Source organism: Seriola aureovittata, chromosome 21, assembly GCF_021018895.1.
Source record: "Seriola aureovittata isolate HTS-2021-v1 ecotype China chromosome 21, ASM2101889v1, whole genome shotgun sequence".
Lineage (NCBI taxonomy): Eukaryota > Metazoa > Chordata > Actinopteri > Carangiformes > Carangidae > Seriola > Seriola aureovittata.
This window is the reverse complement of record NC_079384.1, coordinates 4,157,450-4,179,639: the sequence shown is the minus strand read 5'-3', so window position 1 is coordinate 4,179,639 and position 22,190 is coordinate 4,157,450. Positions and strand designations below refer to the sequence as shown.

General features: G+C 42.2%; 2 protein-coding genes across 6 annotated transcripts; one reads left to right on the top strand and one right to left on the bottom strand.

The window, feature by feature from the left end:
* Positions 1–851: 851 nt before the first annotated feature.
* On the top strand, positions 852–13,809 carry tmem184ba (transmembrane protein 184ba). 4 transcript variants are annotated; one of them, XM_056366247.1, is made up of 10 exons: positions 854–1,218; positions 1,314–1,361; positions 3,431–3,664; positions 4,552–4,717; positions 8,012–8,102; positions 8,345–8,512; positions 8,774–8,943; positions 9,044–9,238; positions 9,525–9,551; positions 10,215–13,809. In XM_056366247.1, the coding sequence occupies exons 3-10, from the start codon at positions 3,431–3,433 to the stop codon at positions 10,442–10,444; spliced, it is 1,281 nt and encodes a 426-aa protein (XP_056222222.1). In that variant the 5' UTR covers positions 854–1,218; positions 1,314–1,361; the 3' UTR covers positions 10,445–13,809. The 4 variants fall into 4 exon arrangements, with proteins under 4 accessions (XP_056222221.1, XP_056222220.1, XP_056222222.1 ...); XM_056366246.1 differs by lacking the exon at positions 10,215–13,809 and having other exon boundaries at positions 852–1,218; positions 3,396–3,664; positions 9,525–10,208; XM_056366245.1 differs by lacking the exon at positions 10,215–13,809 and having other exon boundaries at positions 853–1,218; positions 9,525–10,208.
* A 1,324-nt stretch (positions 13,810–15,133) lies between these two features.
* On the bottom strand, positions 15,134–21,774 carry maff (v-maf avian musculoaponeurotic fibrosarcoma oncogene homolog F). Of its 2 annotated transcripts, none has more exons than XM_056366511.1 (3): positions 21,578–21,774; positions 18,353–18,443; positions 15,134–18,099 (listed from the first exon to the last, which is right to left on the bottom strand). In XM_056366511.1, the coding sequence occupies exons 1-3, from the start codon at positions 21,664–21,666 to the stop codon at positions 17,656–17,658; spliced, it is 624 nt and encodes a 207-aa protein (XP_056222486.1). In that variant the 5' UTR covers positions 21,667–21,774; the 3' UTR covers positions 15,134–17,655. The 2 variants fall into 2 exon arrangements, with proteins under 2 accessions (XP_056222486.1, XP_056222487.1); XM_056366512.1 differs by having other exon boundaries at positions 21,459–21,591.
* Positions 21,775–22,190: the final 416 nt, after the last annotated feature.

Sequence of the window (22,190 nt, the reverse complement as noted above, 5' to 3'; positions counted from 1 at the left end):
AACTACTTAACAGTATATAAAGTGTTTTACAACATTGAAATGGTCCTTACATGTTTATACATCAGTAATAATAATTATATGATATAATCCATGATAATAACTCTTAACAGGGCCAATTGTGAATGCAGAATGATACGTTCACAAATACTCTAAGTACATTTTAGAGTATTTTTCAATTATGTTAATGCTAATTTGAGGAACAATGTGAATACTTGTATCACCACAGTTTACTGGGGTGCTTAATAAGATAAGATAAAATAAGATAAACCTTTATTGATCCCACACAGGGAAAATTCACTTGTTACAGCAGCATAGGAAAAACGAGGTAGAAGAAAACAAAACAAGTATAACAATAGAATAAAGTGGAAAATAACAACTCAACCATAAATAAGAAGGTATGTACATAAATACTTGCATGTGTAGACATCTGTAGAGATATTTACAAAGATATTTACATGATGTGCAAACAGGGAAATAAGTGATAGAGTTCAAATTAAGGTCAAAATGTCTGCTGAGAAAGAAAGATGTACAGAGAACAACAATAAATTCAAAAAGGACATTATGACATAACAAAAGTTAAACTTATTATTATGTTGACTGTTTGTTGCCCACTTCCTCTGACTACACAGGACAGGAAGACGTAAACAAATCATTAATCACCGAGCATGTAGGCACAGTGTTCTTCCGACCATCTCCCACATATTCGCTCCTGCTGGGCCAGGAATAGACCCGCGTATGGTCGGAGCTCGTTGCGCAAGCCCCGCCCCCCTGATCTGTGTTAGTCAGCGTCTGATTGGCTGAGCCGGCTCGTCCTCGAGGAGTGGGCGGAGTCTATTTGATCTGCAGTTAATCCGACAGGGATTGGTCTGAAAGTCAGCGGAGTAGAGGAACCGGAGCGGAGAGGAATGACGGGAGTTTACCGTTTTAACTCCAGAAACACAGACTTGAGACGATGTTAACGGACACACGGGAGTTTTAAAATGATATTACAGGCGTTGTTTAACACGAGAAACCAACTTTAGGGGTTAGTTTGTGGTTGTGTGTGTTTTTTTTGTGGGAGTCGCAGGGGTTGACGGGGCGGTCCGCTGCAGGCTCAACATGGATGAAGCAACGGTGCGGCTCTGAAGAGGAATTAGGGCCGTTTCTGGGTTATTTCTGGTCGTGAGTTTGTCTGACGGAGCCGAGGAGGGTTTTTTAAAGCAGTAACCTATTTACCAGGTGAGTTTGGTGTCTACGAACAGGTGAGAAATACTTTGCCTTTACACAAACATTGAGTTACTCTACTAACGCAAGTGTTTCTTTCCTAATCACAGAATTACAAATCAAATTCACCTGTTACTTGTGGCTGACTGTTAGCAAAGGTGAGTCTTTTCAAGCTTTGCTGTTTGTGGTTCAGTTGTTTGTGTATGAGTCAGATTTACGTTCAGCAATATTTCACAGCCATACAATAAAACCACAGTTATGCAAATAATGTCAAAGTAAATATAGAAGTGCCAAAATGTTTGTAGTGGCTTCCTGCTCAGTAAATCCCAGTGTTGTTGCTGCTGTTGTTGTGGCTGTCAACCATGTCATTACTTATTATGAATTATAAACACCCCCTGTCTGCCCCCCCCATCACCCCTTCCCATCTGTTGCTCTGCTTTATTACTGACCCCCTGCCTCTCTAGTAAAGCGTGTGTGTGTGTGTGTGTGTGTGTGTGTGTGTGTGTGTGAGTGTGTGTGACCCTTTTTGACTTTCAAATGAAACACACAGATGTCCCTTTGCTCCAACACAGCATCATTTCACTGTCACTGGTATTGTGTTTGTGTTTGTGTGTGTGTGTGTGTGTGTGTGTGTGTGTGTGTGTGTGTGTGTGTGTGTGTGTGGCTGCTGATGCCTTCACTTCTTCTTGTTGACATGTGGATCTGCTGATCCCTGGCAAACCAATACAAATGACCTGCTGTCTCACACACACACACACACACACACGCACACGCACGCACATGAACAGTGAAACCATAACTCCTCCCAGCGTCACATATAAATGCACGAAAGCAGCATCTATTTATTTATTTTATCAAACCACCAAATTTGATCAGTTGACATTATCGTGATTAGTGTTGTAAAGAAGCTAAATGGTGGTGTGTGTGTGTGTGTGTGTGTGTGTGTGTGTGTGTGGGATAGCGTTATGTCAGCGTGTCATTGTCTGCGCCATTTGTTCTCTGTGCTGTGTGACTGTCAGTTGCCATGCTACTCTGGCAGATGAGACATAATAGGTCAGAATGAAGGGTAAAATCTCCCACTGTCTTTTTTGATCAGTAGCCATTTTGAGCCCTTTCTTTTATCATTGTAATCTCCGCTTGTATCTTGTGTGTGTGTGTGTGTGTGTTTGCATGGGCCCCCACTCCATGTCAACAACATCAAGGTCTCCCGTCTCCCCCCCAAACTCAGTCTAACACGAGAAAAAATGCACCCTGAGAAACACGACTGTGATTGTTTAGACGCTGACGAGCTGCTGCTTATGTAACGTTCAAGTCCAGTCATCTTCAGTAGCTGTGGGTCATGGATGCAGCAGCATATACATGACGTCTTTTGTTCATCTCCACCTAAACTTTGTCAGGCTGAGTCTTGTTTGACTCACTGGTCAGATTTGGAAAGACCTGTGGACAGCGGAGGTGGGAAAGTGCATCCTAAGATGTATTTTTGACGCTTGTTCAAAACGTATTAGGTCCAGTCTGTCGTTTGATTCTGTGACAATATCACATCACGTCTGTTGGACTCTAGATTCAAGTGTTTGTTTTTGTTGTCAGTCCTGTGAATCAAATAGTTTTTTTTAATTGTTTTTATAGATGTCGTCATTTCATTCCAAGATATAACTATCATACAAGGAGGAATCGCAATCATTGAAGCCTCAAAATACCAGAATGCCTTGCAGCTAAATGCCACGTTGCCTTTTTGTTAAGTTGAAAAACAAAGAATGCTCTAAAGCCCACATGCTCCAGCAGAGTAGTAGTTGTTGGGGCATGTTAGCTGGCAGTGGTCAAATTGCATTCTGGGAGATTTAGAAACAAAGAAAAATTGATTTTCTTTCCATATAGTGCAACAATAATACTATTGTATACTATATAAAAAATATAAAGCCACACACATGATTGACTCATAGTGAAATGTTGACCTGCAGTGTGACTGTTTGTCCTCTATCTGGCTTCCTATCTCAGATCACACATTGCACTGATAACAAAGAGCGTGTGATCAATATTCCCGGGTGATGATTACTAGTGAGAATGGATGTTCATACCTTCTGGATTGTGTCACTGTTTGAAAAGAGTTCCAGTGGTTACTAGATTTACACATACATGCCTTTTGAGCCATTTCACTGACGGGTCGCCTACTCTTTCCAACTCGTCCCATAAAGACTTGAAGGTTTGAGACCCTCTGTGTCACTTCCAGATGTTGAGGCTGTTGAGGCGAGACATGCCGCTTTCAGAGAGGCTGGGGGAAGACTCTCCTCTGGCCGCAGCGCCCGGCCCGGCGCTCACCGCAGCCCCTACGGGCCCCAACATTTCATGGCTCCCGGAAGCCCCGCGGTTGAGCTCAGAACCGCCTATCTTCCTCATGACTCCCGCAGCACAGGCTGTGTCTGGCTTCTTCGTCTGGACCGCGCTCATCCTCACCTGTCACCAGGTAACGACTTCCAAACAGCAGGGGGACAGGGAGGGGTATAAATCAACAGATTTTTAATTCCACTGAAACCGAGTGATACTGTTTCATTTACTCAGCTGGAGACACAAATGATGAGTTTTTAGTGAACAGGTTTTCTGAAGTAGGTTCTCGCAAAGATGTAAAGTACACAGGTGTGTGTGTGTTGTTTAATGCACAGGTGATGTGATCCTGAAAACACACACATCTGCTCAGGCCCAGAGAAGGGCAGGGGTTGCTTAGCAACATCCCTCGGCAGGTGTTTGTGGCACTGAGCATGAATACGCACGAACACACACACGTGTGAAACCTGATCCAGGGGGATGAAAAGCCCGTATGAAATCTGGCTGGAGTTTCCTCTTTCACACGCTCCAGTGAGGTCGTGTCATGTAGTAACTGTTAACCTCAGTGACTTTGACAGCAGAGACACGTAGACGAGGTATAAATGTCTCATGTATTCTGTTCTATTCTCCGTATCTGTATCTACATAAAGACAAACCAGTTTTATTCTTAGCTTCTAATTCCCCTTTCTTAGTTTTTGAATAGGTGTGTTCCAGCTTCACTCATAGACTTTCTGCCGTTTCATCTTCCTGCAAAAGCATTTAAGCTCTTTGATTCAGACTTACTAGTCTGCATATTGTTGTAGACTAGTAAGTCCGTATCAAAGAGCGGGGAAGCAGCTTTGCTTTCTTATCCCACAAAGCTGTGGAATATGTTACTTTTAATCTATCCTGCACTACACACTTTATTTTATTCTGACATAGTGTTGATGTTTTTAAACTTGTTTTTCTAGTTTGACACTTTATGTATAAAAGTCTGTTTTGCATGAAGAAGTCTGTCAGTGTTTAAGATGTCTCTTCTGTGTGTTCCAGATCTACATGCATCTACGTTTTTACAGCTCGCCCAGGGAGCAGCGCCACATTGTGAGGATCCTCTTCATCGTTCCCATCTATGCCTTCGACTCCTGGCTCAGCCTCCTCTTCTTCACCAACGACCAGTACTACGTGTACTTCGACACCGTCAGGGACTGCTACGAGGGTAAGGACGTGCAGACGACGACTCTCGCCTAAAGCTTGCTACTCAGTGTTAGTGTTCAGAGTTTTCTAAACACATTCACAAAAGTGTCCATATGTATTTGGACAGGAGCTACTTTTAATTCCCAAATAGTTTTTAGTTTAGGTCGTTTTGTAATCTACAGAACTCCATCTGTACGTGTCTCTGAAAATTGGTTTTGGTGTTATTTTGAGTTAATGTGCCTGTTACCAGAAGGGATGTGACCATGGATCAGCGGTTTACAGTCACTGTAGCTTGACTGTCGGGTCAGAAACGTTGAAGGAGACGATGATCTGGCGGCTTTGTTCGGCGGATGGATGACTCAACCGCAACAAACGCTCCCTGATGCTTCTGAATTTCTGAGTGTGTTGAAATCCTGAATGGGCAGGAGGCGGTGAATGGCAGGTGACTGCCTCCGCTCCTCGTTCTCCGCAGTCAGCTGTGACGTCCGCGATTAGAAATAGTCGGCTCGCTGTGACAACTTAGCTTGGGTGTCACTTCCTGTGCGGGCGAGCTGATGATGTCACACGCACTCGGATATGGAGCGGGGATGCTCTGTGTATGGTTCTGCTTTTGTCAGGAAGCGTCGTCAGTGTTAGCGGTCGTCGTATCACTCCCACAGACAGATGGCTCTCCTTCTTTTCCTCCTCCTCCTCTTCCTCTTTGCATCATCGTCCCTTCCTTCACTCCCCCTTTTTCACACTTCTACCTCCTTTTCACTTCTTGTCCTCTCCTTCTCCTCTTCCTCCTCCTTCTCCTCCTTCTCTTTGCCCTCCCCTTCCCACGATGCTGCTGAGCCCTGCCTAGATGTTCGCCTCAGCGAGGATGGACCGACCTGTTGCATGGCAACCGCGCTCACAAATCTTCCTCATCGACTAGAATGACTGCATCAGATAATGAGGTTCTCTCAACCAAACTTGCTGCAAAGTTCCTATTCTCATTGCATGCAGGCCTACTGTATCACCGTGGCAACGAGCAGTGCTTACTGGGGTCCTTGGGGAGAAGGATAATGGTAAACAGCAGAGACACAGAGCTCGACTCAGAGCAGATCAACCAGCTCTCATCACTCGGCTCTGGACACTAACCTTTGTGTTTAAGTCAGTGAACTGGCAGGTGTCTGGAGTTCAGTAACAAAGTTCGTGTGTGTGTGTCTGTGTGGGTGTGTGTGGAGTAGAAATGAAGTCATAGGAAGAAAAGGAGAATATAATAACAGCTGACATAACAAGAATCTCTGCCATTAGTACAGCTGAGATCTGCTTTGAGATGCATGTGATGACACAACACTGCAACACACACACACACACACACACACACACACACACACAAACACACCGTGGCATACGCCCAAAATAAATCACATTTTCACACTTTCACAGTTAACTCATTCACACCTGCTACGCTCACCTTATTTTACCTTACATGTCAGACAAACACTAGTGAGAGTGCAAACACACACACACACATAGAGGGATAGGAAGTTCGTCGGGGGTTAACAGGATTAGCCCGGTTGTGTTTTTTTTATGAGCTTCTTGGTCGTCATCAGCCTCTCACTGAAGCAGCACAGAGGGGAGATAATCCACTGGTCACAAGAGACTGTCAGGTGAGAATCAGTCACAAGGGGAAAGGTGTGTGTGTGAGTGTGTGTGTTTGTCAAAAGCCAGTTTTGAGATTTTCACATAGAAAGTGAAGCTGTTGATGCCACCACAGACGACTTTTTATTTCCCCTGTGAGCCGTTAATCTCACTCAGAGTCCATGGCTTCAGTCACCACGTGCGCATATGTACTGGGATTACTGGATTTAGGAAGGCCTGCCTCTGACTATATTATTCCTTTGACTGATCTATAAGCAGTGACTTTATTAAATACAGTGGTAAACACTAAAGCTGCAGGGTGGGTGTGCATTATCCATTGTCAAATTTATGTAAATTTAGCTCCTGATAGATTTAAGTAACAAATCACATCTTAATGTTTAAGAAAATAAAACTCAAACATTAATATCCAAAGAAATAAAACTCAAGCTTTATCAGATTGTCTGTGCTATTTAGCTAAATTTCTCCTTGCCGATAGTGAAGCAGAGTCTTACCTTTTTAATGCATCTGCTCTCCTGTCTGTACATATAACTAAATCAACAAGTAGACACACGCCTCTGTAATGGTATTTAGCGGTTATTATAATGTGTTTAAGGTGGGAAAACGTCTTACTTTCGACCCTGATTACTGTATTATTATTATTGTATACTTCTGTCATAATAAGACAATCAAATGAGACTTGAGCTAGAATCATGAATTGTTTGAAAAATTAAGTTGAATTAGTTTCCAACATGTGTTTGGGCCCAGTCTCAATAAACCTCAGACGCAGCAGATATAAAGTTGTATGCAGACGTTAGGACACCTCCAGGGAAACTGATTTTTGAAGTGGAAAAAAAGTGAATGCAACCTCTGCAGAAACTGACATCAAAAGAATGAGCCTTTTTTTTCCTAATGTTAGTGAACTGAAAAATGTGTGTGTGCAAAAGTTTGATATACCTTTTTGTCACTTTGTCATTTTACATTCATTTACTCATAATAATCCAAAATTATCGAGACGATCAGAGTAAAAATATCCTCTTCTCTCATCTGTCAGTGTGTCAGTCTTGTGTAAGTCTTTAAGGTCACACTTAAGTTCAGTATCTGACACCGTGTGACCTTTTGCAGTGAAATGTGTAATGAATGACATGTTGCCACACCCCGCTGTTCCGCTGAATTAGTACAAATCTTACATTTTACGTGTGTATGTGGTCGGCCGCTGCTTGTGAACTACAGACGGCACACAGTCTGTCAGAGCATAACGCATAAGCAACACACGATTACGTAATATGTGTACTTTCAGACGTGTGACAGGAAGTGATGTGTTTGCGTGACTGCTGGAGGGTCTGAGGGTGAGTCACTCGCTCTATTTTTTTTTTTAGGTTGTGGTATTACAGTTTAAACCATTGTCTCAGTGTTACTTTGCGTTGCCAAGTGCACCTTTAATATTTCGTACATAACAAACACTATGAAATGCTAATCAGTGGGAAACAGTCCTTTTTCACAGAGGACATGTTGCCATATTCTCTCCATTTCAAATGTCAGTTTCAGGTAAATATTACATAGGATCAGTTGGGAAGCTTTTACAGCAGACAAACCAAATAGTTCCCTCTAAAACATCTTGGTGGCCTGTTCAGAGCTGCCATGGTTAATAGAAATAATGTCTATTTAGACGTAATGACAACCAAACCTTTGTGTCCTTATTTTCCCCCAGCGTTTGTGATTTACAACTTCCTGAGTCTGTGCTATGAATACCTCGGAGGAGAGAGCGCCATCATGGCCGAGATCCGAGGGAAACCCATTGAGTAAGTCTCAGATTTCTCCTGCAGAGGGATTCAGTTTTAAAAAAGTGTTTGTGGCCAAAACATGAAACAAGGGTGATAAGCAGTTGTTTTATTTTGTTTAAAAACCTTTTCCTGCTGTATCCTGCAAGCTCTGCTGCTTTAACACACTGTTGATTCCTCACAGAGATCAGAAACGATTCACATGATTTGTTTTTTTGGTTTGTTTTGCTTCAGTCAGAATAAACGGAGCTTTGTCCCATCAGGTCCAGCTGTATGTACGGTACCTGCTGTCTGAGGGGAAAGGCCTACTCCATCGGCTTCCTGCGCTTCTGTAAGCAGGCCACTCTGCAGTTCTGCGTGGTCAAACCGCTCATGGCCGTCATCACCGTTATCCTGCAGGCCTACGGCAAATACAAGGATGGAGACTTCAAGTAAGTACTGCAGCCGGGAAGGAACCAGGAAGGAGGTCTGTCAACTAAACCCTGGCCACCAAATTTAGATTTGCGGATTACTCCTTTTTAAATTTTAGATGAATTGAATGACCTAGACTGATCACTTCCTCCCTTTTTAAGTGTTTCAGTTTTCAGCTTTAATCTCTGATGAAATCAAGGATTTTATTCTGACCTATTACATTAGATAATCAGAGCAAAACCACATTCAAATGATGTATAAACCGACTTCTCTTCCCACAGTGTTGCCAGTGGTTACTTGTATGTAACCATCATCTACAACATCTCGGTCAGCTTGTCTCTGTACGCCCTGTTCCTCTTCTATTTCTCCACGAGGGAGCTGCTCAGCCCTTACAGCCCCATGCTCAAGTTCTTCATGGTCAAGTCGGTCATCTTCCTCTCCTTCTGGCAGGGTAGGCGAAGCTGCTGTTAACCGTGTAACCGTTGTCATGCAGTGCCGCCGGGGGGCCCGGTTTCATCCTCACTAAGTTTCATCTTGTCGTTTGTGGTCAGGCATGTTGCTGGCCATCCTGGAGAAGTGCGGGGCCATCCCTCAGATTAACTCGTTGGAGTTGTCCCTCGGCGAGGGCACGGTCGCCGCCGGTTACCAGAACTTTATCATTTGCATCGAGATGTTTTTTGCGGCGCTGGCTCTGCGACACGCTTTCACCTACAAAGTCTACATGGACAAAAGTCTCGATTCACAAGGTGAGAAGACGAGGAGGAAAGTTTGAATGTTCAGAATCGGCTTGTGTGGATTTTCTCCCTCATTACCCTCCTTTATTTTATTTTATTTTATTTTATTTTATTTTATTTTACTTTTTAAATAAAAAAAAAAAATCCACCTGCTCCTTTATTCATTTTCTTTCTCTTTTATTCTTTTATTTTTTCACCTCTTATTTTTGTGCCTCCTCACATTTTCTTGACATGTCTCTTCCTGTTTCTACACATCGATCTTCATCTGTCTCTGTTCTCTTTCTGCTGCACCGTAAAGGACCCGTTCCTACGTACGGACAGTTTGGTAGGTCACACGTGATGATGTTTACTCCTCTGGTTTTAACTGTTGCCGTTTTTCATTTTATATTCTTCTTTTTGCTCCGACAAAGCCGTTTCCTTTCCATCATTCCCACCTGTTTTTACTCTCTTTTTATTCTGTTTCCTTCCTTTCTTGCATCCCTCTACGTCACTGTGAACCCTTTTTCCCCTCTCTGTTCCCTCTCTTTAAACCACATCCTCTGTCCCTGTACAATTCCCGCTTTTCCCGAACTTCTCTTTCACCCATTCTCTCCTTTTGTCTCGCCGTTGAACACCCTCTAAATCACCGATGAATCCATTCCTCTCTTCTCCCCATTTGCGGTCCGTTGTTTTCCTCTCCCAGCTTCTTCTCCCTCCACTAAATCACTCCTCTTCCCATTCCTTTCTTCTATTCTCTCCTCTCTTCTCATCCTCCCTTACTCAGTCCCCCTTTCTTCCCTTCTCTATTTGATTTCACCATAAATCCACCGTCCTTTTAATGTTTTCCCTCTTTTCTATTTTTTCTTTTAACCCTCTACTTCCCCCTTTTTCTTTCTTCTCTTCAGATTCCTTTTTCTACCCTCTCCCTTTAACCCTATTCACTCCTTCTTTTTCTTTCACTTCCTGTCCTGACCTTTAACTCTCTGGTGGTCTCGTCTGCCTCCCGCAGGCCGCTGTGCCCCCATGAAGAGCATCTCTAGCAGCCTGAAGGAGACGATGAACCCGGGCGACATGGTCCAAGACGCCATCCACAACTTCTCCCCGGCCTACCAGCAGTACACCCAGCAGTCCACACTGGAGCAGGGCGCGCCGCCTCCCGTCTCCCGCACCCACAGCACCGTCAGCGGCCGCGGAGACACGGAGAAGACCCTCCTGCTCAGCTCTGATGACGAATTCTAAGGAGGAAAATGAGGCAAACAGACAGTCGTCGCGCCACAGCTGAATCTTATTCAGACTGATGTTTTAACGGCGGAGGATACTTAACCCTCCTGTGCAGCTGGTCCTCTTAAATGTGTGATTGATTGTAGAGCTGCGTGTTTGTTTTACCTGTTTTTGAGACTGCTCATGAATGCGAGGACATGCGTAAACATTTTTTGCACCCACACTTCCCCAAGCGTCTTATTTGGTGGGAACGCTCTGTGCTGATTTTGTGTTAAAACCACAGGCCAAGAAAATAAACAGGGCTGTGTCAGTTTTTGGAAAGTTCATGAGTCACACTTGTACATACTGAATCATACTTGACTTATGAACAAACGTTTTCTGGCTTGGATAGAAGGTTAATTTCACATTTTAGCTCAGTCCTCCGCTCATGTAATCATCCTAATGGATGTTAATGTTTAGTCTCTGAAGGCTCTGTTGTTCTCAGATATCACTGACTTTTCAGAGTTTCCCCAGTCATGGAAATCCTTCAAAAGTTGAATTAGATATTTTTTTTTCCGTGACTGGAAGTGAAAAATATTATTTAAGTTCCATAAAAGTTTTGAACTTTTAATTTTATGAACTTAAAAATAATATTTTGATATTCATTTGCAAAAAATGGGACAAATTAGTTGGTCTGCAATTATATTAATGTGCTTCAAACAGAGGCTGTTTGCAGTGTCGTGGTGCAAAGGTACGGAAAATATACGTCTAGATTAATTATGAGTGAACCCTGGTGTGTTGTGGGATTTTAAGGGAACCCAAGTCAGAAACACGAGTTGTATGGATCAATGTTAATTATACTGGTGGAGCATATAAGAGCGAGGCAGAGCAGATTATAGATTATATGGTACATCTGCTGCAGGGGGCAGCAAGAGTGAAGGGCAGCGGCAGAACTGATCAGGATTACACTGGTGTAATTGGGGCCTTATTTGAACGGCTGGGATTAAAGCTCGAGCCGGTTGACTCAGACCGCGTAGACCTCTGCAGGTCACAATGTAGGTTAACAGCGCTGAGGGAAAAACACAGGAGGAATATAGGTTAAAGCTAACTTTAGATGCTAGAGGAGCTCAGCAATAGCAATGGAGTATTTCCTCTGTTAGCATAGATGCATGATGTTAAAGGCAGGCTGTGCTGACATTTAAAGTCGAACTTGAAAGTTAAATTCTCGCTGTTTTTGTAAGTAAACTGCTGCTTTGTATAATTTTCCATTCTTTAAAGAAAGGAATGAATCCAGTGTTGTGTTTGTCCCACAGTTTAGAGAGGAGGGGGGGCGAGCTGGCATCAGCTGTCTCTCTTTCATGACGCGACGGCATGTCTACAGTTAACAGCAAGAAGTGGTCCTTTAATCTCCATGACTCCGTACGTACACAGCGTGGACCCACGGAGTCATGGAGCCATACAGGAAGTGCTTCAATAACAGATGATGCTAATGCTAATAACTTGGTTAACATCCTGTGTGTCTGAAGGAAAGTGATAGCATGAACTCAAACAGATATTGGACCAATCTAATCACCAGTACCGATGGAGAACACTCATGTGGTTCTTCTTGATAAATTTGAGTCAAAACAAACACCAGTGACGCACATGTACTGATTTCTTAAGCAAAACTTCAGTTCGACTTTAGATTTGTTTGAGTTGTTTAATTTAAAAAGCAAATCCACCCATCTCTCAGGCTGATGGTCCTGATTGAATTACTAACATCCGTCCAAATTAAGTGAGTTTTCTGAATGTTCCCCGGACTCGCCCTCTGCAGTGACTTCTCCCTTCAGACAGTAAGGTTTCAGTATTGTCAGTTTTTGCTTGAAAGGACTTAAGTCTTCAGCTTAACTACATTTTTTTTTTGCACATTAACACAGGTCTTACCCTGAGTTCGGGTATATTTGAAAGCACAAACTGCATATAAGCACTTCACATGTTCATCTAATGCATTTACAGTATGTCAGACAGTTAATATTCCCTCAGTTAAATATAACATGAGTGCGTAAACTTCACATTGTTTCGTTTCTTTGACTTGGATGCTGCTCTGTTCCAGTCTTTTTTCTTTCTTTTTTTTTGTTTGATTTCATTTCACCGCAGTCAGAGCGGGTTATTTTTTACTCATAATTGGAGTTCTTGAGTCATCTGAATGAGTCATGCCGAGTCTGCCGACGTGTTTACTGTAACTACTTTCACTGCGCTGCTGTTGCTCTGTGTGAACACCAGGGGGCCGTGTGGAGGACATGGACACACTGACACTTATCTGCCAGCCATCAGCCAGTTATCAAAAACTTTAACCTTGGTGTATATGTAACGGAAAAAATGCTTTGTCTGAGTGTGTGTGTGTGTGTGTGTGTGTGTGTGTGTGTGTGTGTGTGTGTGTGTGTGTGTGTGTGTGTGTGTTGTCAGCAGTAAATGGGAGCAATCCCAGGCCTCAGACAGTGGTCATGGGTCTTTTTTATTTCTACTTCTGCTTGACATAATATTAGTTTTAAATAAGAGGGATGCCACGTCTGTGCACAGAAACCGCAGCCTATTTTTAGACATTGCTGAGTGCTGTCTGGGTTGTTAGGTTGCTAAATTTTGACATGGATTAAAAACTGGAATTTTTTATTTTTTATTTTAAGTTTCATCCACAATTGAGTTCCTTCATATAAAAAAAAAAAACCCTCGTCAGCTCAGCATTGTTACAGTTTTCTGTCTTCATTTCCTCAGAATCATGAATGAACAAACCTCAGATGTCGGACGAACCAACGTCGACGGTTTTTGGGGTTGAAGCGTTGAACCTGATAGATACGAATCTCTTGTGTATCTATTAATGTGCTTCTATAAATGTGAAATGACATTTTTCCTCTGCACTTTCTCATCAGGATGGAAATGATGATGAGCCCAAACCGATGCAAGTTTTTTTTATTTTTCCATGCCTGATATAATAGTAATAATAACTCACGATTTAAAAGAAAGACAGTGTGTCAGTCTTGCTGCACTTTGAATGCCATAATTAACTTTTCTAGCTAAGACGCTCTCATGCACTCTTCACTCCCCTCTCTCTACATCTTTGTCATCCGCTAATGTGAGACATTCTTTTCACATGTATATGAATATTGCTGAGGAAATGCTGTAACTATTGTTGTAAATACAGTTTCAAGGAGGAACAGTAGTGATGTATGTTGATATAGTCACATGCTGCGAGGCACATGAGCAACAAAGTTTTGTATTTTTACTTCATAACTTTGTCTTTTTTATTTTTATTTCAGCAACTCTTTTGGTTTCTAGTTCTTTGTATATTTTAAAGCTGCTCATGATGCTACTATTTCATGTCTAATGGATAAATATTGGAAAAAATAATAAAGATATTTAGTCTGGTATTTAAGTTAACAACTTGGGTTTTTTATTTTGCTAATTTATATTTTGTGTCAAATTTAACGTCATGTGAACACAGCAACCTGTATTTTAGCAAGTGAACCTGATTTCACAAAAACTACAGTGTACATGCAGGAAGATGAGCATATTTATATTTACTTGTCATGAGGAGCAAATATCAGCCGGGTAAAACAGCTGCATGACCTCTGTGGTTCCTCAAATAAGATTTAAAATGTTTGGGCAGGGAAGGCCTGAATAAGTGATTGAGTTGCATTATGGGAAATGTAGGATGCCGTATTTTTTGCACTTAACTCGTACTGTAACCGGAGGCTAATAGTCAGGATATCTTGGCCTCTGCTGTTTGATTTTAAACCATGAATTTTTAATGTTTCTGTTGCAACTTTTTGACAGTGTAACACTAAAGTGCTCAAGTGCTAGTTTAAGGTTTTCCTCGATGGAGCCGCAGTGAAGAAACAGTTGGATGTATCCTGAGCTGTCTGTTGCCTAGTTAACTAGTTTACAACTCTTTCTGTTTTGTTTTGTTTTTTTTACATTTTACAACATCTTTTCATTGCTGTTTGTAGGAATTGTATAACTCAAAAATGAAAACCGCATCTCCCACAACCAACTCGCTTCCTGCCACAATAGGTGATGTTAACTTCATTATTTTGCCATTATGAAAGAGTGCACTAGAGGAACAGTGCTGCAGGCTGTGCAATATACCACTATATTAATATCTTAATACTGTAAAACTCAATAAAAGCTCTCAATAAAATAAGGTGAGCTGGTAAACAAGGTGAGATGTTTCTGAAAGGTTTCTAGAGGCCACTAATGTTGTTACTGGTACACCACTGTCACACTGAAGGAAACAGAACTGAAATTAACATATTTAAAGGTGTATGCCATGCAGGTAGAAACATCACATAACGGGCACCAGGCCACGGATGAAACCCCCCCCCCCCCCCCCCCCCCTCCCCTCAACACTCGCAGGACATCGGGGATTTAACTGAAGTAAACCTGAGCGCTCGGCTCGTGTACATGAGTCAGCAAATGATGCTGCAGCGAGTGTAAGGTTCATGGAGACAATGCCTTAGAAGTTATTTGCTATAGATTTGTCTGCCTCATCATGATCTATAATATGATATCAGCTCACTTGTTACTCTCACCATGTAATCCTTGGTCAAGAACAGCACCGTTTATACTTTAAGCCTGAGTTTATCTCATGATCTGCAGTGATAACTTGTGCAACACATCCTGTAGATCCACTTCCTTTCTGTACCACGTGTGCAACGACTCTCCCAATTGAGCCGATAATCACAAAACGCACCATTTTATGTACAATATGTACAACATTTATTATAATTAATATTTAAAATAGACAATGTACTTAAATTTTCACAATAGAAAAAATACAAGTAATAAATACAAAGACCATTTTTGTTTTGCAAGTATTACAAAACATCCAGCACAATTTGACAGATGTGAGACGTTAAAATATTGAGAATAAATGCTTTGCCACACTGATATTCATATAGCTAAATATATCTTAAGGAGTTATTTGTCAACACAGTCTAATGTGTTACAATGCCTGCTTATAAATGATATTGCTAGCTCTATTCAGTGGCCTAGACTCCATGAAATCCAGGCCTGTTTTAGCATGTCGACCGAAACAGGCCTGCGACTGATGGAGGTTTTCAAGTGAATAAAACACCACCTTTTTCTCCCCACCTTCTTTCCCAGTCCACCATGCCAACTTTCTTTCTCCATCATCCGAACAACTCCTCAACCTTCCCGTCTCGTCCTCATCTCCATCTTTCTCCTTTTTTCAGTCATGTTTTCCTTTAACATCCTGTGTTTCTGCCCACCCTGCCAATTCAGAAGTGACCTTAATTTTTCACGCAAATAACATACGAACCATCGTAGAAAAATAATATCCCTCCAAGAATCCACTAGGACAAGCCAGTACAAACATAGCAAAAACACACACACAAAAAAAAAATCATCATACAGCAATATGGCCATTGGCTTTGAGCATAATTCTACATAGCTAATAATTAACATTTTGTAAAGTAATAATAGTCGCCACACAACACAATTAGACATGAGAATATCCCCAGACTAGTCATAAGTAAGTACTTCTGAAAACAGATAGAACATCACAGCACTCGTTAGCTTGTCTTTTCATAATATCTACCTTTAAATACAAATAAAATATAGAATATATCTCTGATAAATGTCACTCAACATTTTCGTCTCTCAACGGCACATACAAACATTACAAATAAGAACACAAAACGGGAATGTATGCAGAGGATTTTGCATCGATTTTGAGCGTAATTCCTACCAGATGTGACTCCGCTTTGACACGTTTTTGGCAAAATGACCAACATCTGTTGTTGGGAGTCCACCAGATATGAGGAAGAAAAAAGAAAAAGGGAGCCACAGCAGACTGTAGCAAGGTTACTGCACAGTAGGGATTGTGAATTGAGTAATGTGGGATTATAGTTTAGAAAGTAGGAGAATCAAGAGGAATAATAAAGAAGGAAATGTGCGGCCATGGACAGGCAAGAAGGAGAGATTACAGTCTGTTTTGAACCTTTTCCCTCTTACATTTGCATTCTTGTAGCTCCTACATACACTGAAGGCACTGCGTTAATGTGAGAAATATGAACACAAGCAGTACAAAACGGGGAGGGGTGACTGGTGAATCCCAAAACCAAGAAATCTGAAAAGAAAGAACAGTTTGAAGGAGCTCATGATTCATGAATACAGTGTTTCTCAACCAAGTTTTGCTTCCAAAATCCTCGTGACCCATGCAGTTAGAGAGCTGTCAAGGGAATATGAGTATGCTGCAACTGCTGTATTTTATTTGAATGAAGGAAGCTCCGGATTGATTATACAGAAATTATGCTTTTCAAACTATTAACCAAAGACCCAAATAAAAATCTATATCTCCCATCACAACCACCTGGATATCAAGTGACGCCAAGCTTGAGAAACTCTGCATTAATGACTAAGTGATTCATACTTTGGGACACTCTCTTACATGGTAGCAGAAACACATGACCACAGGCTGGTATGAGAAAAAGGCTAGCAACTTCAGACTGCAACTGTACCAGGAATGCAGACCCTGTATAGCTGGAGGAAGCAGCGCATACTGTACGTCCGCCCCACCCCGTCATTTTGCCGTTGGTCAGGTGCCATAAACTGAAGCGAGGAGAAGCCCTGGTGTTTCGGTAGCACAATCAGAGAGCACCAGCATCACGGCTGGATTTGTTGAGCAGTGGAGATGTACAGTAACTCTTGGTTGGGTTGGTCTGGCTTCAATCCGAGTCCAGTTAGTCAACGTCTACACCCAGCGTGTGATGGGGGAATGAGTGTGAGGATTTTGTGCATGTGTGCGTGCATCAGTGCCCAACGCCTCGTTCACATTAACCTGCTGCATTGTTCTGAACTTTGAGTTTCTAAACAAAACGCACTTCAGTAAGTTTCGGTCAACTAAGCTGCAGTGTTATAAAAATAGCATCAAGTGGAGGACACCTCCACTGGTCCTAGATGATTCTTCAACTGTTCCTGGCCCTAACTTTGGAAAACTAAGCAGAGCTGTTGTCTGTCCGGTGACATTACACACCACGCTGTCAGCACTGTGTCACACAGGACCAAATGACTCTTGCATACCATAATGTGAATGAGGCGTGATGCAAACAAGCGCTTAGTATTTTCCTACTAATTCTTCTACTCATCTTCCTGTTCTCCAGCACGTGTGTGTATAGTATGTGTATGCCTGTGAATGTGTGTTTGCATTGCAGGTTGTGCGTCCCTCCCCCTGAGTCTGGTTCCAGCAGCTCCTTCTAGGATGGCTCCTGTTCTCTCTGTGGCTGAGGCTGTGGTGGACTCTTGACGATGGTGATGACTGAGGCGGTGTTGAGGCGTGGGGCTGTAGCCAGCAGGTTGCCGCCTCCGGCTTCCAGACCCCTTGCGAATCTCTGCAGAGCGGCGAGACGTGCGCCGAGCCCCTCCAGCTCTTTCCTCATGCCAGCGTTCTCAGCCCCTAGCCTCTCCACCTCCCTCTGAAGCTCCATCTTCTGCTGCTCCAGGGCCTCTCGCTGGGAGACCCGTTTGACCCGACAGCTGGCGGCATAGCCCCGGTTCTTCAAGGTGCGTCTGCGCTGCTTCAACTTCTGGATCTCCTCGCGGGACAGGCCGCGAAGGTGGAGGTTCAACTCCCGGACCGAGAGGGACATGAGCTCACTGTCCGATAGGAAGGGCACGTTCTCGCCACATTCCTGCTTCACCTAAAGGGAAGAGAGAAGGAGGACATGAGAAGAGGAAATACAGTCAGGTGAAGTGTTGGAAATAAACATGGAAGGAAGAGGATAGAATAAAAAACGTCGACAAATGACATTAAAGAACAACTGAACTGGGAGGAGAGTAAAACCTCTCTCTAACATTGCCTTTTTCACTCTCGTAAAAATAGCCTAAGGCTACAAACATGACTCATTCTTCTTGAAATAATAAAACTGAGTTTTATTTCTGGCTGTGTGTTACCTTCAGGGCTTTGCTGTTTCTTTCTGTCGTCATGATCCAACTGTCTTCAATTTTTCCCCCCCAAGCACCAGTCAACACAGATACAGACACTCTGGAAAAACAGAAACAGGACACACACACAAAAAAGGTATATTATCACATGTGACTCGGGACATCATGCTGTCTTTGGTCCATATCGGGCCTGACATTTACCATCCGCTCACAAGACAGCCAGTCATGCACGATAAAGAAAAAGGAGAACCCACAGATCGTTCATGCTTCTCCAAATGCGCTCTCTCATTAAACTCTGCGGCCTGATATGAAAGGAAGAGGAGGTTTTGAAAGCAACATGCCTTTTCTGTTAGTTGGAATAGTGAGGAGGAAGTTATCATGTGTCTGCCCTTTGGTTGCTCAAAGCAGGTGTCCTAACCAATTCCCTCAACACTTCCTCTTGTCAACACAATACCAACGGTTCAAAAGCGTTCATTGTGAAAAACTCTAACGAAGGGCAGGCAACTATTTTCTTTCTCTCTGTTAAACTTTAAAAGGGGACTCTATACATTTCATCATTTTACAGTGGTGTACTTTAGAACAAAAACAAAATGCCATTGTACAATAATGAGCTCAACATATACAGCAAATGTTAGAATTATCATTATTATTGTAACCTAAAGTGGAACTAAATCATATTTTACTAACAAGACACAAATAACCGTTAATTTCTGACTTTATATTCAAAGCCAGGAACTAAAACACAATGACTGGCAAGGTTTGCACACCCTTACATTGCTTCTTCCAGTAACAAGCTGTAGTAGCAGCAGTAAGAGTGTTTGTCCAAGTCTGCACTGCCTTCACACTACTGTATTTGGAAATTTTCTCCCATTCTTCTCACTGAGCAGTTCACAAAGACGACATGGGGACTTCCTGCACTCCTCTTAAGGTCAGTTCACAAATGCTGTTGTGTGGGATTAAAGTACGACTTCAACTGTTTTTTCCCCCTATTCACTTCTTGGTTGATTTGGCTGCAGAACTCAGATCACCGTCATGTTGATAAAAAGCCTCTGCACTTCAACCTGAGGCTGGTTCCTGAACAGAGTACACGGCACAGGAAAAGCCCCACAGTATGCTAATGCGACACTGCACTGTGTTGGCTGCAGAGCTGAAATATCTCCTGATATTAATATTCAATTAAGACCAACAAGTTAAACCTTGACATCACAAAACCACAGGGTGTTTTCCCACATAAAGAGTGAAGGTGTTTGGTTTCATATTTACTGCAACACTGGATTTTCTTTTAAGGGTGTGCTTTCACTTTGTCACTTTACAGCCCAGAAAAGTAGAAGTGTAAAAAGCATTTTGAAAAATGTTAACTACAGGATACCACACATGCATGCTGTGGCAAAATACAACCTTGTATTTGCTTTGGAGCTTTTGGCAGCTTGTCTGATGAGCTAACTCTTCACACTATCATTTCTTTTTGAGAAACACACTTATCTAGAAAAAGTCACACTGCAGCTAAATTTAAACACTTCTTGATTACAGTCATTGCTATATATTTATGATCTTTCAAATCTTCTTCTGGCCTCCTAACGCCTGTAAATCTTTCAACAGTAAAACTTTTGAAGGCATGGGCATGCTGTTGTTGTTTCAAAGCAATGTGTGAGATAAACCTGTGGGTAAATCTGTTGCTGTTGTTGTCATCTTACAGCTTTAAGTTTGAGCAATTTATTTAAGATAATTACAAGTTAAGGTAAGTTGGATTTCTGCTCGCTTTCGATTGTGAAGAATTGCAACACATTTATGACCCCCAATTAAAAAAGGTTATTACACTTACATACATTAGGTATTTTCAGTTTTAATCTCTTTTATGTTTGTCTGAGCTGGGCTGCTATAATGAAAGTTTGGCTTGTTTATTGCTTCAAAGCTGTAAAACCTAAAAGATATGAAAGCATGTGTAGACACAGTAACCTACATTACCAGTGGACATGATGACAAGATTTGATTTGTTCTGCTGACTCCAGCAATACTTCAGATAACAGACTGTACTCCCAGGAAACTTCACCATGCAGACAGGAGGAGGAACCGTACAAGCAGAAGGGAGTTATTGAAGTTATCAAGTCACATTTCCTCTGAAAGAGTGTTTCATTTTTGTCGGGGGGGTGGGGGGGGCACTCGAGTTAAGTTGCAAATAGATTACAAACCCATATTAAATCGCAACTGAACTACATAACAGCAACATGAGCCTCAACTACACATTAGGCCTACAACTCATGTACAATAGGTGTTGCTCCGCTTAAAGAAAAATAAAGCACTTGTTATAACGGTCTTTCTAGTTTGCTGACCATAAACTCCATTTCCCGAAATGCGTGGGTAGTGGAGGTTGCAGCAACAGTGGTCGTCCAACCAAGCCGGCGGACTCCGGCTGTAAAGCCATGAGACCGCCGTTTCGTTAAGTCAGGGTGATTCAGCAATAACCCGTTTGCTCAGCTCCGCTAAGACTGCCAGTCTGTCCAAACCCCGGAAAACCATCTGTGACCACGTCTTTCTGTTTTTGTCCAAACGGCACAGGATATCCACGTTTGTACTTTACTATAAATATCACTTTAGAGGACATAGTACTTTTTAAGTAAAGTGGACGCAACAAGTGAACGTAGCACTGCCAAACACAAGCTACGACTACCAGAGTTTATGAAGTTAGACAGCCTAATATCTATTCTATTCAATACCAAATGACTAAATAACAAACACCTAACGCACCATTTCTGGAAACTGTATTTATTCACCTAACTACATCCAGAATCCACCCTTGTCCTTATAGGGAGAGGAGCTGGCCAGCTTGGGGGAAAGGCGCTGCTGCTATAGTAAACAGCCATCACGAGTGCCCTCGACATCCATTTTAGTAGGACTTTAAATAATCCATTTAAATTGTTTTAAAGCATATAGTTAAATAAGGAAGTGTGAACAACCTCGGACTGTCAAATGTTACGGATATAGAGGCTTAAATATGAAGAGCGGGGCCAAATTATCCGCATCATCTCAAACATGCTAGTAATGTTAACTGTTAGCACCTAGCATCAACGGTTTCTAGCGAGCTAAAGGAGATTAAAACAAACAGCTGCCTGCTCACTTGTCCTTGGTTGGTTGGCAAGTCCCCGGCGGATACCAGTCCTTCAGTTCTCGGCTGTGCTAAATGAAGTCCAGCTAAACATTTTATTGATAATATTATGAAACAAAACGATCATTTACCTGCTGGGTCGAAGCGACTCTGGCGACAAAATGTCAGTCCGCCTTTTCCCGGAATTACTCCGCTGCTCTCTGAGGTTGGATTCTTTCATTCATAAAAAACACAAGCGACAATGACGTCAGGCCTAAAGAATGAGGGCGGAGCCAACCCCGCCCCCGCGGCGTACTCCGGGAGGATGTAAACAAGGAATCCCTGCATCCCAGAATTTTTCCATGACCAGACCCCCTTTCACTGTTCCCAGCAACAACAACTTCTCTGGAAAAATGAAAGCACAGACAGAAGCCACCCTTTACTGACACTGTTTAGCATTTGGAGCTAAAAATAAAAAAAAATACCAACAAATAACTAAAGCTAAAACCCTCACACCCCATACAAAGACACACTCACAGTTTACACTAGTGTCATACTTGGTAAAAAATAAAAATTATAGCAGAATCTATTTCACTGTTGGCAAACTGTATTTGAATGGACTTGACATTGATCCATAGGGGAACATTTTTTTTATTTATTTTTTTTTATTATTTATTATATATATATTTTTGTTTTTGGTATATTTCTCGGCTGTCACCCAGCTCCCTTTGGTGGCAAAACAGTGGACAATTTTGTCAAATAAAT

Bases quoted from the DNA above. Each gene is read 5' to 3' on its own strand.
- maff (XM_056366511.1), bottom strand. From the start codon at position 21,666: ATGAAAGAATCCAACCTCAGAGAGCAGCGGAGTAATTCCGGGAAAAGG. The intron at 18,444-21,577 runs GTAAATGATCGT...CTGTTTTTCCAG, and splicing joins GAGTCGCTTCGACCCAGCAG to AGTGTCTGTATCTGTGTTGA. The intron at 18,100-18,352 runs GTAACACACAGC...TCTTCCCTTTAG, and splicing joins GAAACAGCAAAGCCCTGAAG to GTGAAGCAGGAATGTGGCGA.
- tmem184ba (XM_056366246.1), top strand. From the start codon at position 3,431: ATGTTGAGGCTGTTGAGGCGAGACATGCCGCTTTCAGAGAGGCTGGGG. The intron at 3,665-4,551 runs GTAACGACTTCC...TGTGTGTTCCAG, and splicing joins TCATCCTCACCTGTCACCAG to ATCTACATGCATCTACGTTT. The intron at 9,239-9,524 runs GTGAGAAGACGA...TGCACCGTAAAG, and splicing joins CAAAAGTCTCGATTCACAAG to GACCCGTTCCTACGTACGGA.